Genomic DNA, 15,075 nt, shown 5'->3' on the forward strand with positions numbered 1-15,075 from the left:
GTATCTTTGTAGCTCCTTTACTTTAAAACTAATCCTGGAAACCATGTTTTCACTCATTTTAGTTATATCTCATATGGCAGAAGGAACGAGAACACATAGGAGGGCAAAGGAAGTGAGAGTATAGGAGTCCACACTGAAGAAGATAAAAGTGGGCAGGAACACAGAGTAGATTCAGATTGATATAAACGAGTTTCCCATTCCCAAATTACTTTGGAATGTCTTATGATCTCATTTCATCCCTGTGTTGTAAAAGAAGAGAACTAAAAAATGTAAATGGCGTACAAGACCTATTTTTATGTATCTTGTTACCACAAGAGGATGATGCTCTGCGTGTTGACTGTGAATAATAAGAAATGAACATTGTCAGGATTTTTTTCATTTAACAAGAGTTTGTTGAATACTTCTTGTAAGTTAGACACTGTCCTAAGCTCTGGTGTCATGACCAAAATAAATAACTTGTTCTCATAAAGATTATACTTAAATGGAGAGGGAACTGATACCTACAGTTGAAACCATTTAGGTAAAGTTTAAAAAACCTACCACATAATAATATATAAATTTGTGCAGTAAAAATTTTAAACCATGCATGGAAATAATGAACAGTGGATTTGGGGTTGTGGTTACCTCACAAAGGCCACACATGGAACCTTAAATATACGTATAATGTTTTAGTTAAAAGAGGATTTGAATCAAATCTGTTAATATTTAACTTTGGTAAAGCCAAATAGTGGGTATGCCATTATTTGTTTTACTATTCTCTCTTTTTGTCTGTACATTTGAAATATTTCACTATAAGAACAAGTAATTAACAACAATAAAAAATGGGTAAAAAGTTTTGAACAGAGAATACACAGAAGAAATTCGGTGCAATATTTTAAGAATTTTAATAAGCATATTTGTGACAAGTAACATGGTGTATCTTATTAAATACCTTTGTAGTTTTACTTATTAAATTAAATGCATTCAATGTGACTTACTTTCTACAGGCCCACACAGCATGAATTAAGACTTTATAAACAACAGGTGAAGAAACTGGAGAAAGCCCTTAAGAAAAACATCAGGTAATTATATTTTGCCAAAGTTACAGATTCATTATGGTTTTGTATTTTATTATTTTTGTTACCTGTAAGTTTACATCATGGTTACCTCATAGTGGCCTAAGCTTGAAATTACCAGACTGATGGGGGAAAATGGCAGAGAAGGATATTTTTGAGTGGTGGCTGGCTGACTCAGTTGTCAGAGCATGTTTCTTGTTCCCAGGGTTGTGAGTTGAAGCCCCATGTTGGGCATGGAACCTACTTTAAAAAAAAAAAGTTATTTTCTTACTAAGGTGTATTTTCTCAAAAGGATATTTCTGGTTCCACAGTTTAAAAACAGTTGCTACTGTGTTGTATTTGACTGTATAGTTATGCTAAATAAGAACAAAAAAAGGCATTTGCCTGATATAACAAGGGCAAAGATTTTAACCAGAAAATTGTCTTTGAAAGTCATAGAGGAATTGCAAGGGAATCACTGAAATTAGAGATGACAAGCCTCCAATTTTTGTTGGTGCTAGTCATGGCCTGAATAATATATAGACTCATCATACTTTAAAAGTAGTAGGAAGAATGCAGTGAGCCATTCACATCCATCACTTAATGGTACTTTTCTTGACTTTGAAAATCAGAGCAGAGCTTCAAACTGCCTCAGAGCAGTTTGAAAAAGTTGGCCCTCAAATAGTAGTAGTGTTTTCTGAAGATTATCTAGGTGTATTCTTTCATTCAAAGGAATGGAACTTGAGGAGGTAGTGTGGGGAGCATTGGGGGGAAATATTTTGAAAACTATGTGAGTTAATATATGCATTAGATGTATTAAATCAATTGTATTAACATAAGTTGATTCAGTTTTCAGTGACAGCTGTGTTTCTTCCTTCCTATGGCAACACATGCCACAGAGAAAGGCAAATATTTTGGACATCTAGGAATTGACATACTAGTTACATTAAGATAGTACAGAAGGAAAACAAAAAAAGAAAAGCGAAGTGGAAGGTTTGGAAAGGCTTCAGCCAATAGTTCAATTAATGTTTTTCCCTTCCTACTATTGCTTAATATTTTGGGTACCTTTAGTACTTCCTACTATGTACTTGGTATTCTGGTTACTGGAATTGCAGTGGTAAGTCAAATAGAAAGGGTCTCTGCCCTCATGGAGATTACCTGGAAGGAGAAGGATGATGAAAAAAAATAAAACCAATTTGATACATTGTAAGTACTGAATGTGAAATAGTAGAAGTTGCTGTTGTGTGTGTTTGGACAAGAGGTGGTAGTGACAAGGTCACAGGGAGCAGTAGTGGCGGAAATGAGAAGTGTTTGGAATATTGGAGGTAGAACAAGACTTGGTGATAGATTGGATATAGGCAGCTGAGGGGGAAAAAAAATCAAGACTCCTCAGTTACAGGCTTGAATAGTTTTGGGCCAACAACTAGTTGTTAGTGTCTCAGTGAGATAGGGAAACTGGTTGAGAAGCAACTTGGAAAAGGAGGATGTAGGGAGGTAAAAAGAGGAGAAGGTGTCGATAGATGTTATAGTGAATATATCAAAGTCTTTATAAGGAAATGAAGGCCTGAAGAAACAGTTTAAGCTGAGCATTTTTTTTTAAACTAATGTTTGATAAAGTGGAAAATTGTGGAAAACATGATAGGACAAAAGAGCATGAACCAAGTACACTGGGGAAAACTTGGATTCTTTCTTGGAATCCCTCTGTCTTCAGAGATGAAGATGGTCCTTTCCTCTAGGTATAGGGAGGGCACCTAGTACATAAGGCTCTAATGATCTGCTTCAGGAGAGAAGTAGGAGGTCAGAGAGTCCTTCTGGCACCTGCCGTGTCTCAAATTCTTTTGGCTTAAAACATGTCCTATGTCAAAGTGCATATTTTGGAGTGGCATATCCTGATCCCCTTCGAAGGAATTTTATTCACTTAAAGGCAAGTATATTAGTGAAGATATAAACACACTGTCATGTACTTACGTATACATAGAGATAGGTAGTCAGTTCTCACTATTCAGATTCCATATTTGTGAATTTGCCTAACCTGCTAAAATTTATCTTTAATCCCCACATGAATAGTTGTGGCACTTTCATGATCATGTATGGACATGCCCAACACACATTTGCAGCTGTTGAACAGGTGATGGTTTTTCCTCTTGTTTCAGCTCTCATAGCTGTGCAGAAGCATTCTTTGTGTTGTTCTAGTGCCACTTTTTTTTTTTTTTTTGATTTTTGTGCTTTTTGTTGGTGATTTCCCCAAGATGGGCCACCAAGCATAGTGTTGAAGTGCTGTCTAGTGTCCCTTCTGAGTGGGAAGAAGGCTGTCATGTGGCTTACAGAGAAAATAAACGTGCTAAGTAAATTTCACTTAGTTGTGAATTATATCACTGTTAGCCATGAGTTTGGTGTTAATGAATCAACAATAGTAAATAAGGTATCTTTAAATGTTAACACACATAAAATAAGCTTATATATTAATCAGTTGAGGAAAATGTTTCCAGATGCATGCAGGAATCTGACTCTGTATTAACCCTAGGAGCAGTGGTCCAATCTTGGTGGTGTTTGTGGTGACATTATAACTATAACTATCATGAATAATGAGAACTGAATGTATATATTTTTGTTGTTCATTTGAGCTCTCGTCTTTAAACTCACCTTTTGCTATTTAAAAAAAATTTTTTTAATGTTTATTTATTTTGAGAGAGAGAGCATGAGCATGCAAGTGGGGCAGAGAGAGAGAATCTCAAGCAGACTCCATGCTGTCAGAGCCCAACATGGGGCTCAGTCTCATGAACTGTGAGATCATGACCTGAGCCGAAATCAAGAGTCAGACGCTTGACTGAGCCACCCAGGAGCCTCTGACTTTTCACTATTAGCCTTTAAAATTATGATTTAGAACCAATCCCTGCTATATTTTTCTGTTGGATTTTGTAGAAATTATTTGTGCTTTAGAAATTTAAATTTGTAATTTAAAAGTTAACATTTTTTTTTTAATATGGAACTTTTGTAGAATCTAGATGTGAAAACAAGGAATTAGGAATGTTAGATAACTTGCCTATCACATGGGTGGTATATGGAAGAACTTGAAAAGAAATTAGATTTGTACCCAATCATTCTGACTCTTAGCCATCATCCTAATTGGAGCCAACAAAACACCTGATGAAAACGTTTTTTTAAGGTAAAGCTTTTCCAATTTTCATTTTCTGCAGTGGCAGAGGTAGAATATTTTTTCAAAGAACTACAAATGTTGGGCAAATAATTAAAAATAAAATATCCTGTCAGCCTGGTGAATTCTCTCCACATATGTAGAAAAAGGAACAATTTTATTACTGAATAAACATCTAACTAGACTGTGATGTACATTATAGGCAATCTGCCAAAAAGATTACAAGACAGAAATCTCACTCTATTATATAGCCATGCATATACAATCCATTACATACATGTAAATTGTCTTTATCCTAAGGAAAAATAAAGCTTTCCATGTTTTTAATAAGCAGAAAGTTAACAACCTAGAGCCAGGAGCCTAGGCAGACACAGGGAGACAAGGCACCTTCCTCCCTGATGTCTAAGATTTGGTTCTAAGTCTCCCAAGAACGAAAGACATTCCTAGGATGTAAACTTGGCAAGAGGCTTATTTTAAATGTTAAAAAGATTTACGTACTTCTTAAAGAGAGAAGGGATTTACAACTACAAGTTTTCCAAAGAAAATGCTATAAGAAAAGAAGGGGAAAGTCTCTCTCCCCTTTTAGAACCTGAGAGAATTCAATTTTTTTTTTCTTTAGATTTGTAGTTGCCTTTCAGCTAATCAATCTTTAATAGCAAATGAATCTATTTAACATGGGAACACATGGACTTTTCTTATTTGAGTTAATATTACAAAGAGGTTGATTATAAAATTCGGTTGTTAGGAAGTGATCAAATAGGTCTGCCAGTACAAGATAAGTGAAGGTATTACGCTAATTCCATTTAATTTCAGTGGTATTTATATTTTGCTAGGAGAACACAAAATCAGAATCCTGTCACCCTGGTATTGAGCTGATGGATGTCAAGGTCATCAGAGGACAGTGAACCAAACTGAATGAACAACCAAATCTTTATTCACTTACTGCAATAGTATAAGCAGCCAAAAAATGTTCTATTTTTAGTGTTCCGTTCTTCTCATTGGAAAGGTACCAGGCACGGGTCAGTGAATGATATGCTGTGCAGATGGGAGGAAACATATCACTGCTTAGGAGCCCTGCACAAAAGACTCCTGCTATTTCATGGGCCCAGGGGAAGGCCTTGGAGTGGAAAATACTGAGTCAGAGTGGAGAAAAGTATATTAGTCAGGACTCCTCCCCACAAGGAGAAGTGAAAAGTACCTCAGTCAGGGCCATCCCACTAAAGAGCTTCTGGATGGAGGCACTAATGCAGAAATGCTGGTGAGCACGGCTGGCCAAGGGGTCACAAGCGAAGCGTGGAGTCCCGGGGTCTGAGTTCTTGACAGCAACTCCCTCCAGAGATTGCAGTGCCCAGGCTGTGCACCAAGTCTGATGTGGGAGGGCAACTTCTTCTCACAGAGCTTTCCAGGCAAAGCCTTTGTAATTGTTAGTGGTTTGGGCCTGAAAGGTAACACATAGGATTTGGCCTGGAGCTAGACTTCTCCCCTAGACAAACAGCTACCTTCAGAGTTGTAGTGTTGGAGTTGATAGATTGAAGGAAACCTACCCTCTTTTCATCTTAATCATATAAAAAAATCCTAGGAATGTAGAGAAAAGGACTTAGGGAACATACAGCTCTGAGAGGTTTGTATTGGTCTCTACATGTATTTTGTATCTTTGTGACTAAGTAAGCAGGAGTTATAAAAACAAAATTGGCATTCCACTTTTCAACTGGTCCCTCATCTCCAGAATGGGAGCCGTCATGAGATCATAGAAAGGCTTCAGATATGGTTAAAAGCTATAAAGTATCTGTACATAGAAGCCTATTGTACGGAGATGGCTCTAGAAAGCAGGAGACAGCACAGCATATTTTAAGCTGGAGGGGCAGTTTTCTGGGTTTCCCAAACTCCACAAAGAAACACAGCTCTTGCTTCTAGCAACATGGAATGAGTGTCCACTAAGTATGTAAAGAATCTTTTTGCTGCTCTTAGGGGTTTTGTGGCCCTTAGGTCCTGCTCATTGCTTTGGATACAATAAAACAATCCTAGCATATTTCTGAGTACAGCCTACTCTCCTACAGCATAGGTTTCTAAAACATCAATGAACTCATATGCAATTGGGAAATAGGAGAATGATTAGTAGTGTAACACGGGCATCACATTATTTATGTGAGTTTTCTTAGTTACAAGGAGCTAGAATAGCCGTAGTATTATAGCTTTCAGGAAGGGGAAAGCGTTGCTAGTACATAGGCAACTGCTCTGTCAGCCCTGTTTTAAGAAAATTTATTTTTTTTAATTTTTTTTAACATTTATTTATTTTTTGAGAGACAGAGAGAGACATAGCATGAGCTGGAGAGGGGCAGAGAAACGGAGTCACAGATTCCAAAGCAGGTTCCAGGCTCTGAGCTTTCAGCACAGGGCATGATGTGGGGCTTGAGCTCACAGACCGTGAGATCATGACCTGAGCCAAAGCTGGTCGCTCAACCGACTGAGCCCCCCAGTCGCCCCCCAGTTTTTTTTTTTAATGTTTATTTTTGAAGAAGGGAGAGACAGTGTGTGAGTGGGGAAGGAGCAGAGAGAGAGAAGGAGACACAGAATCGCAAGCAGGCTCCAGGCTCTGAGCTGTCAGCACAGAGCCCATCACAGGGCTCGAACTCACAGACCGCAAGATCATGACCTGAGCCGAAGTCGGACGCTCAACCGACTGAGCCACCCAGGCGCCCCTTAAGAAAATTTAAAATGAGAGACTGCACCCAGGACTCCCTCCTTGACCCCCAGCATCAGGCAGACTCTAGGATGGAGGCAAGTTGCACTTTCCCCCTTGCCCTCCTTGCCTGTTTTAACCTCCACTTCTTCGGCCTGGTCTCCATTTCCATCTTCGTAGTCTAGGCTCATAAAATTAAAAAAAATTTACACGTGCATATGCATGCATTCACACACACATGTATATGTAAAATGATATAAAGCTGTTGGAGGGGAGCTGAATCATTGGCTTAGTTTGTTTTCTTAATCCGGTGTCTAGGAAAGCATTTTGTATTATCTTGATTTGTTTTCTCCCCTTTAGGTTAAAGGATCTTCTCAGTCAAAAAAAGGTGGAGGACCCAGAGAAACAAGATGAACCCAGCAAAGACAACCAGCAGCAGGCCCTAATTGACCAGAGATACTTTCAGGTACTGAACAGCTGGCAAAGAGACTGGTGTTGGTAGAGAACCTTGGTTTCTTTTTTCTTTCATTCTTTAATTTTTTTTTAGTTTTTATTTACATTCCAGTTAGTTAACATACAGTAAAATATTAGTTTCAATTATATAATAGAATGATTCAACACGTCCATACAACACTCAGTGCTCATCACAAGGGCACTCCTTAATCCCCATCACTAATTTCACCCATCCTCCCACCCACCTTCCTTCTGTTATCCATCAGTTTGTTCTCTATAGTTTTTTCCCTTAGCTCATTTGTTTTCTTTTTCTTTAATCAAAAAAAAAAAAATTTTTTTTTTAATTTTTAAGTCATCTCTTTACCCAACATGGGGTTTGAACTTTCAAGCCCAAGATCAAAAGTCACATGCTCCACCACCTGAGCCAGCCAGGCGCCCTTATTTTGTTTCTTAAGTTTGACATATGACTGGAACCATATGGTATTTGTCTCTCTCTCAGAGACAAAATATTAGCATAATACTTTCTAGCTCCATCTATGTCATTGCAAATGGTAAGATTTCATCATTTTTTATGACTGTGTAATATTCCATTATGCATATGCACATCTTCTTTATCCATTGATCAGTCAATGGACGCTTGGCTATTGTAGATAATGCTATAAACATCAAGATTCATTTATCTCTTTCTGTTAGTATTTTTGTATTCTTTGGGTAAATACCTAGTAGTACAATTACTGGACCATAGGGTAGTTCTGTTTTTAACTTTCTGAGGAAACTCCATACTGTTTTCCAGAGTGGCTGCACAGTTTGACCCCCACCAACAGTGCAAGAGGGTTCCTTCTTCTCCACATCCTCGCCTACACCTGTTTCTTGTGTTGTTTGGATGCTTTTTATTTCTTTTTGTTGTCTGATTGCTGTGGCTAGGACTTCCAGTACCATGTTGAATAAAAGTGGTAAAAGTGGATATTCTTGTCTTATAGAGGAAAAACTCTCAGTTTTTCCCCATTTAGGATGATGTTAGCTGTGTTTTTGTTCACATATGGCTTTTACATGTTGAGTTATGTTCCCTCTAAACCTACTTTGTTGAGGGTTTTTATCATGAATGAACATTGTACTCTGTCATACTCTTTTTCTGCATCTATTGAAATGATCATATGGTTCTTACCTTTCTTTCAATTAATGTGATGTATCATGTTGGTTGATTTGCAAATATTGAACAACGCTTGCAACCCAGGAATAAATCCCACTGAATTGTGGTGAGTGCTTTTTTTAAATGTATTGTTGGATTAGTATGCTAATATTTTATGGAGAATTTTTGCATCTGTTCATCAGCAATGTTGGCCTGTAGTTCTCTCTCTCTCTCTCTCTCTCTCTCTCTTTTGAAGTTTGTTTATTTAGAAAGAGAGGTTTGTTTAATTACCAACTCATTTCATTTGCTGGTTATTGGTCTGTTCAAGTTTTCTATTTCTTGCTGTTTCAGATTTGGTAATTTATATGTTTCTAAGAATTTATTCATTTCTTCTAGGTTGTCTAATTTTTTGGCATATAGTTGTTCATAATATTCTCTTACAATTGTTTGTGTTTCTGTGGTGTTGGTTGTTACTTCTCTCTGATTTGTGACTTTATTTGGGTTCTTTCTCTTTTCTTTTTGATAAGTGTGTCTAGAAGCTTATCAATTTTCTTGATCTTTTCAAAGAACCAGCTCCTGGTTTCATTGATCTGTGCTATTGTTTTTTAGTTTCTATATCATTTATTTCTGCTCTAATATTTACTATTTCCTTCCTTCTGCTGGCTTTAGGTTTCATTTCTTCTTTTTCTAGTGCCTTTAGGTATAAGGTTAGGTTGTTTGAGATTTTTCTTCTTAAAGTAGGCCTGTTTTGCCATTTAACTCCCTCTTAGGGATTCCCTCTTAGGATTGCTTTTGCTGCATCCCAAAGGTTTTGGACCATTGTGTTTCATTTTCGTTTGTTACCATGTATTTTTAAAATTTTCTTCTTTGATTTTTTGGTCGACCCATTCATTGTTTAGTGCATGTTGTTTAATCTCCATGTATTTGTGGTCTTTCCAGATTTTTTCTTGTGGTTAATTTCTAGTTTTATACTGTTGTGGTCAGAAAAGGTACATGGTATTATTTGAGTCTTTTTGTATTTGTTGAGGCCTGTTTTGTGACCTAATATGTGATCTCTTCTGGGGAATATTCATGTACACTTGAAAAGAGTGTTTATTTTCTGTTCAGATGATTTGTCCATTGATGTAAGTAGGGTGTTAAAGTTCCCCATTCTTACTGTATTCGAACTTTAGTTTTCATCTCAGTTTAATAAGTTATCAGGTGGTAAAGAATATTTGTATTTGTGTGTGCTTATCCTGTTTTACCATGGCATGTCTTCTTGGCTAAAAACACTGTAGGTAGCTTGACTTGGAATTTGTCTTACTCCTTGAAAGACTTTGGCCTAATTAAAAGTAGGGTAGTAAAAAGCTGATAAGATTTTTAAGATTGGCTTGTAGTTCTCACTCTCTCTCTTTTTTAAAGTTTGTTTATTTATTTATTTACTTAGAGAGGGGGAGTTTTTTGTTTACTACCCATTTCATTTGCTGGTTGTTGGTCTGTCCTATTCTCCTCTCTTAAGCCATTTCCCTTTTTGTTGTTTGTGTTGTTGCTTTTGTTGGTATTATTATTATGACTGTTATTATACATAAATTTATCTTCTTAAGGTCCTACATGGTTTTGTTTTTATTTAGATATTTAGTCCCTCTGAATTGTAATTTTCTATGTGGTGTCATGTAGAGATCTTACCTTAGTGATTTTTTTTTAATGTTTATTTGTTTTTCAGAGAGACATACTATGAGTGCGGGAGGGGCAGAGGGAGGGAGGCACAGAATCTGAAGTAGGCTCCAGGCTCTGAGCTGTGAGTACAGAGCCTGATGCGGGGCTCAAGCTCACAAACCGTGAGATCATGATCTGAGCCAAAGTCGGACACTCAACTGACTGAGCCACCCAGGCGCCCCTAACCTTAGTGATTTTTATAGACCATTTATTGAATAGATAGTGATCAAGCTAGCCTGTTTACTGACTGAACTGGGCCTGTGCTCATATTTTATTGGACTCAAACAGGGTTTTTTAAACTTTGAATTAATTACTAATATTTTAAAAATTAAGATATTTTATTTGTTCTTTTTTCTACCTTCTCTTAAAAAGCTACAGAATCTGGCAACAAATTCCTGCATAGTCCTTATCAGAGCAGAATTATGCCTTTCTCTTGTCACATATGGGCATGTGCTCTTTAGTTAGCCATAGCCCCTGGCCATGCTTGCTTCACTCACTCGTGGTCTTAACTTGCTTCTAGATGCATTTGAGTTTGCAGTTTCTCATAGACATTCTTTCTCTACTTCACTGAAATGAAACCTCTGTCATATCCACTCATATGCATAGGTTTATTTATTTCTAGACTCCTTAGTCTATTCCATTTTTATACTATTTCCCATATTCTTTTACTTTCTGTAATTTTATAGTAGGTTTTGATACCTTTTAGGAAAAGAATCTTATGCATCGTTCTTTTAAAATTTTTCCTCTATTATAGTTTTAGCACATTTACTCTCCTGGATGAACAGTTTGTCAGATTCAAAAATAGATCCTATTGAGAGGAACTGAAATTGGATTAACTTTTTAGATTAATATTTGGAAAGATGACACATTTACATTTTTTAATCATCTCAGAAATATGTCTCTAATTTTCTTTAGGCCTTCTTTATAGCCTTGAATAAAGTTTTATGTATATATTTTTTCAATTTTTTTAAACAGCTATTTTTTTTTATGTTTATTGACTTTTGAGAGAGAGAGAGTGAGAATACACATGAGTGTAGAGACAAGGAGACAGAATCTGAAGCAGGCTCCACGCTCTGAGCTGTCAGCGCAGAGCCCAACTCAGGGCTCAAACTCATGGACCGCTAGGTCATGATCTGAGCTGAAGTTGGACGCTTAACCGGCTGAGCCACCCAGGCACCCCTATATATTTTTAAATTTAGCTCTTGGATGTTTCTTGTTAGGTTTATTTCCTAGGTATTTTATAACTTGTATTGCTGTCGAGAATGGCATCCTTTCCTCTATTACATTTTTTAATTGGTTGTTGCTGGTTCTTCATATATCTGTGTTGATTTTCATTTCCAGGCAATTTTCTGAAAACAGATTTTTTTTTTTGATAACTCTTGTACCCAGCATGTAACTGAATTTCTTTTATTTCATTTTGTTTCTTAGATTCAATTTGAGAGGCTTTGTCCTTTAATAGGCAATTAAACCATCATAGATATTGAGACCTTACTCATATATCTGCTTTTATTCCTGACATCTTTGTTTTCTATTTATATGTTTTCTAGTTCCATTCTTTTTTTTTTCCCTGAAATTTGCTAGGTTGAGATTTGTCTTCTTTTTCTTTTCTAGTACTTACAACATCTGTTATCTTAATTCTTTTCTACTTGTCTAATGTTTACTTTCAAGATACAGTTTTTATCCATATCAAGAGTTTATCAGTATCTGCAAACTGTTTCTGAATAAGATAAGACCTATTTGTGAGTTGGGTTGTTTTTGTTTTAATTCTCATCTCTCTGGTAATTGTTTAAGTCATTTTACTATTTTCTCATTGTTAATACACATTTTTCTGCCAGTCATCTGACTGTGGTCAAGTCATAAGAAATGCTCTGCTGTCAGTAATAAATCTGTGAAGGGGATTTAGTTTCTCCATTAAAATATGTGTAAATACAAGAGAGGGTGCCTGGGTGGCTCACTTGGCTAGTGTCCGACTTTTGGTTTCAGCTCAGGTCATGATCTCACAGTTTGTGAGTTTAAGCCCCATTTCAGGCTCTGCACTTGATGGTGTGGAGTCTGCTCGGGATTCTCCCCCACCTCTCTGCCCCTCCTGCTCTCTCTCTGTCTCTCTCAAAATAAATAAATAAGCTATGTGAATAAATACATACATACATACAAGAGAAAAAAATGTTGAAATATTCTCTCTTAAACTAAAAAAAAAAAAAACTCGTAAGTAAACATCTGAAGTTTTTTTTTTTAACCTTTATTTATTATTGAGAGACAGAGAGAGACAGAGCATGAACAGGGTAGGGGTCAAGAGATGGGGAGACACAGAATCGGAAGCAGGCTCAGCACAGAGTTCGACGTGGGGCTCGAACTCACAAACCGCGAGATCATGACCTGAGCCAAAGTTGGACGCTTAGCCAATGGAGCCATCCAGGCGCCCCAAACATCTGAAGTTTTATTACCAGGAGACCTATGAATATAGCTTGAAGTATGAGTAGGGACAAAGATTCGAGATCAAAATAGTATCTTGTCTTTATGCTTATATAATTATTTATTAAATGATCTGGGCTTGATGGTGGTAAATAAGGAAATTACTTTCCTCCCCCTTTTTTAAAAAATTTATTTGAGAGAAAGAGAGAGAGCGAGCAAACCAGGTAGGGAGAGATGGGAGAGAGAGAATCCCAAGCAGGCTCCGCACTGTCAGCACAGAGTCCAGTGTGGGGCTTGAACTCATGAGCTGCGAGATCATGACCTGAGCCAAAACCAAGAGTCAGATGCTTAATCGACTGAGCCACCCAGGCACACCTACTCTTTTCCCTTTAAACTTGCTATTTTGGGTCTCCTCCTTTCCTTGGATGATATATAAGGTAGAACTCATAACTGTCAACAGGGGGCGTATAGTCACAGATTATACATGTTAAGATATTTAAAATTCACTCCAGGCATTGATAATATTAGGGAGTTACTGTTAAATTTCTTATATATAACAATGGTGTTATGATTTTGTAGGAGAATATGCCTATTTTAAGAGATGCATACTTAAGTATTTGAGGATAAAATTTTATCATGTCTATATTTTCTTCAGATGATTCAGCTAAAAATAGAGTGAGCAAATATGGGAAAATGTTAACAGTTGTTGAATCCAGGTAATGATTATGTGGGTATTTATGATAGTTCATTTTATGTATCAACTTGACTGGGCCATGGGGTGCCCAGATATTTGGTTAAAGATTATTCTGAATATGTCACATATGAATATGTGAGGGTGTTTATGGATAAGGTTAACATTTGATTTGGTAGAATGGATAAAACAGATTGCCTTCCCTAATGTGAATGGGTCTCATCCAGTCATTTGAAGACATGACTAAAACAAAAAGGGTTAATAAGAGGGAGCCTTTGAGCTGGGACATGAGTTTTTTCCTGCCTTCAAACTTAAATTAAAGCATTGTCTCTTCCTGCGTCTTAAGCCTGTGGGCATTCAAAGTAGAAGTATTTCCTTGACTCTCCTGGGTCTCCAGCTTGCCTACTGCAGAAATTGGGACTTCTCAGTTTCCATAATTGTGTGAGCCAATTCCTTAAAATTAATCTCTTTAGATGTATTTATATACATATACATTGTTTCTCTTTCTCTTTAGAGCCTTCATTAATACAGATTTTGGTACTGAGTGGTTGTAGAGGAACAACATATTAAGGATGAGTTCTCTGAATTGGGTCTGGGGTTTCCAGAATTGGCATGATGTTTCCAGGATTTCTGTATAGAATGTGTGGGACTTTATTATTCACTGTCCTTACACTCTGGCCTTTAATTGAAGCTATGAAACAAACAACAGGAAATGACCCCTTTAAACATCTGATTTAGCTTAAATATGAGGAGATAGAATTAGAGAAATGTGAGACTCTAGCTAAGGATATATTGATGATTATTTTTCCCTGTGTGGATTATAAGAAGTCATTCATAACTACTTTCAAGTCTAAATCATTTGAAATGCATTTTCGCTTTTCTATGAAGTCTGTAGTTCTCATTAGAATTACATGTTTAATTCTGTTGATGCAACTACTGTACTTCCAAAACATTACAGGTGTCAGTTAAAGAGCTTCTTAATGTCCAAAATTAATTCTGAAAATGATGATACATTAACATAGAAAGCACTCCTGTAACCTAAATCACTTGGATAGGACTATGATAGACATTTCAACTAAAACATTGTCTTTTTTTAAAGGTGCTGAGTAGCATCAATTCAGTTGTTCACAATCCAAGAGCTCCAGTGATAATTCATAAACAGAGCAAAGGAGGAGCCCAACATTTTCATAAAGATTTTGTTCAAGATTGTGGATTTGAGCATCTTATTCCTATAATAGAAATGTGGGCAGATCAGCTGACTTCCCTAAAGGTAAAGGGTTGACTATTCTTTATTATAGAGATCCCGCTCTACTTTCATCTTCCTCTTTTTGGTGTCTCCATGCTGCAGCTTTTCCTGGCCCTTATTCCTCTTCAGATGTAATATTTTGTTCTTCATTCGTTTTAATTGGAGATTTTTTCCCTCTTCATATTTGAAATAATTTTCCTTCTTTCAAAACTGTCCACATTTGTTTATTCTGTAGAGCAGTTAATAGTCCAAAAGCAGCCAATACTACTTTTACTTATTCTATCTATCCATGGAAGATAAAAATTTCTTCACTTTCTTTTTTTTTTAATTTATTTAATTAATGTATTTTTATTTTAATGTTTTATTATTTATTTTTGAGAGAGAGATAGAGACAGAGTGCAAGCAGGGGAGGCGCAGAGAGAGAGAGAGGGAGACACAGAATCCGAAGCAGGCTCTAGGCTCTGAGCTGTCAGCACAGAGCCCGACATGGGGCTCAAACTCATGGACTGTGAGATCATGACCTGAGCTGAAGGCTGATGCTTAACTGACCAAACCACCCAGGCACCCCCCTTTTTTTGTTT

General features: G+C 36.8%; 1 protein-coding gene across 14 annotated transcripts in view; it reads left to right on the top strand.

Annotated features, from left to right (window-relative positions):
* The window catches only part of CEP70 (centrosomal protein 70), an 84,449-nt gene that overhangs the window by 60,472 nt on the left and 8,902 nt on the right, over window positions 1–15,075 (top strand). For all 14 annotated transcript variants that reach the window (XM_053221395.1, XM_015082471.3, XM_053221398.1 and 11 more), the window contains 3 exons: window positions 987–1,061; window positions 7,229–7,334; window positions 14,348–14,518. In XM_053221395.1, coding sequence (XP_053077370.1) covers window positions 987–1,061; window positions 7,229–7,334; window positions 14,348–14,518 — 352 coding nt within the window. The remainder of the gene's footprint in view (window positions 1–986; window positions 1,062–7,228; window positions 7,335–14,347; window positions 14,519–15,075) is intronic.

The sequence above is a fragment of the Acinonyx jubatus genome, chromosome C2, assembly GCF_027475565.1.
Source record: "Acinonyx jubatus isolate Ajub_Pintada_27869175 chromosome C2, VMU_Ajub_asm_v1.0, whole genome shotgun sequence".
NCBI classification, from domain to species: Eukaryota; Metazoa; Chordata; class Mammalia; order Carnivora; family Felidae; genus Acinonyx; species Acinonyx jubatus.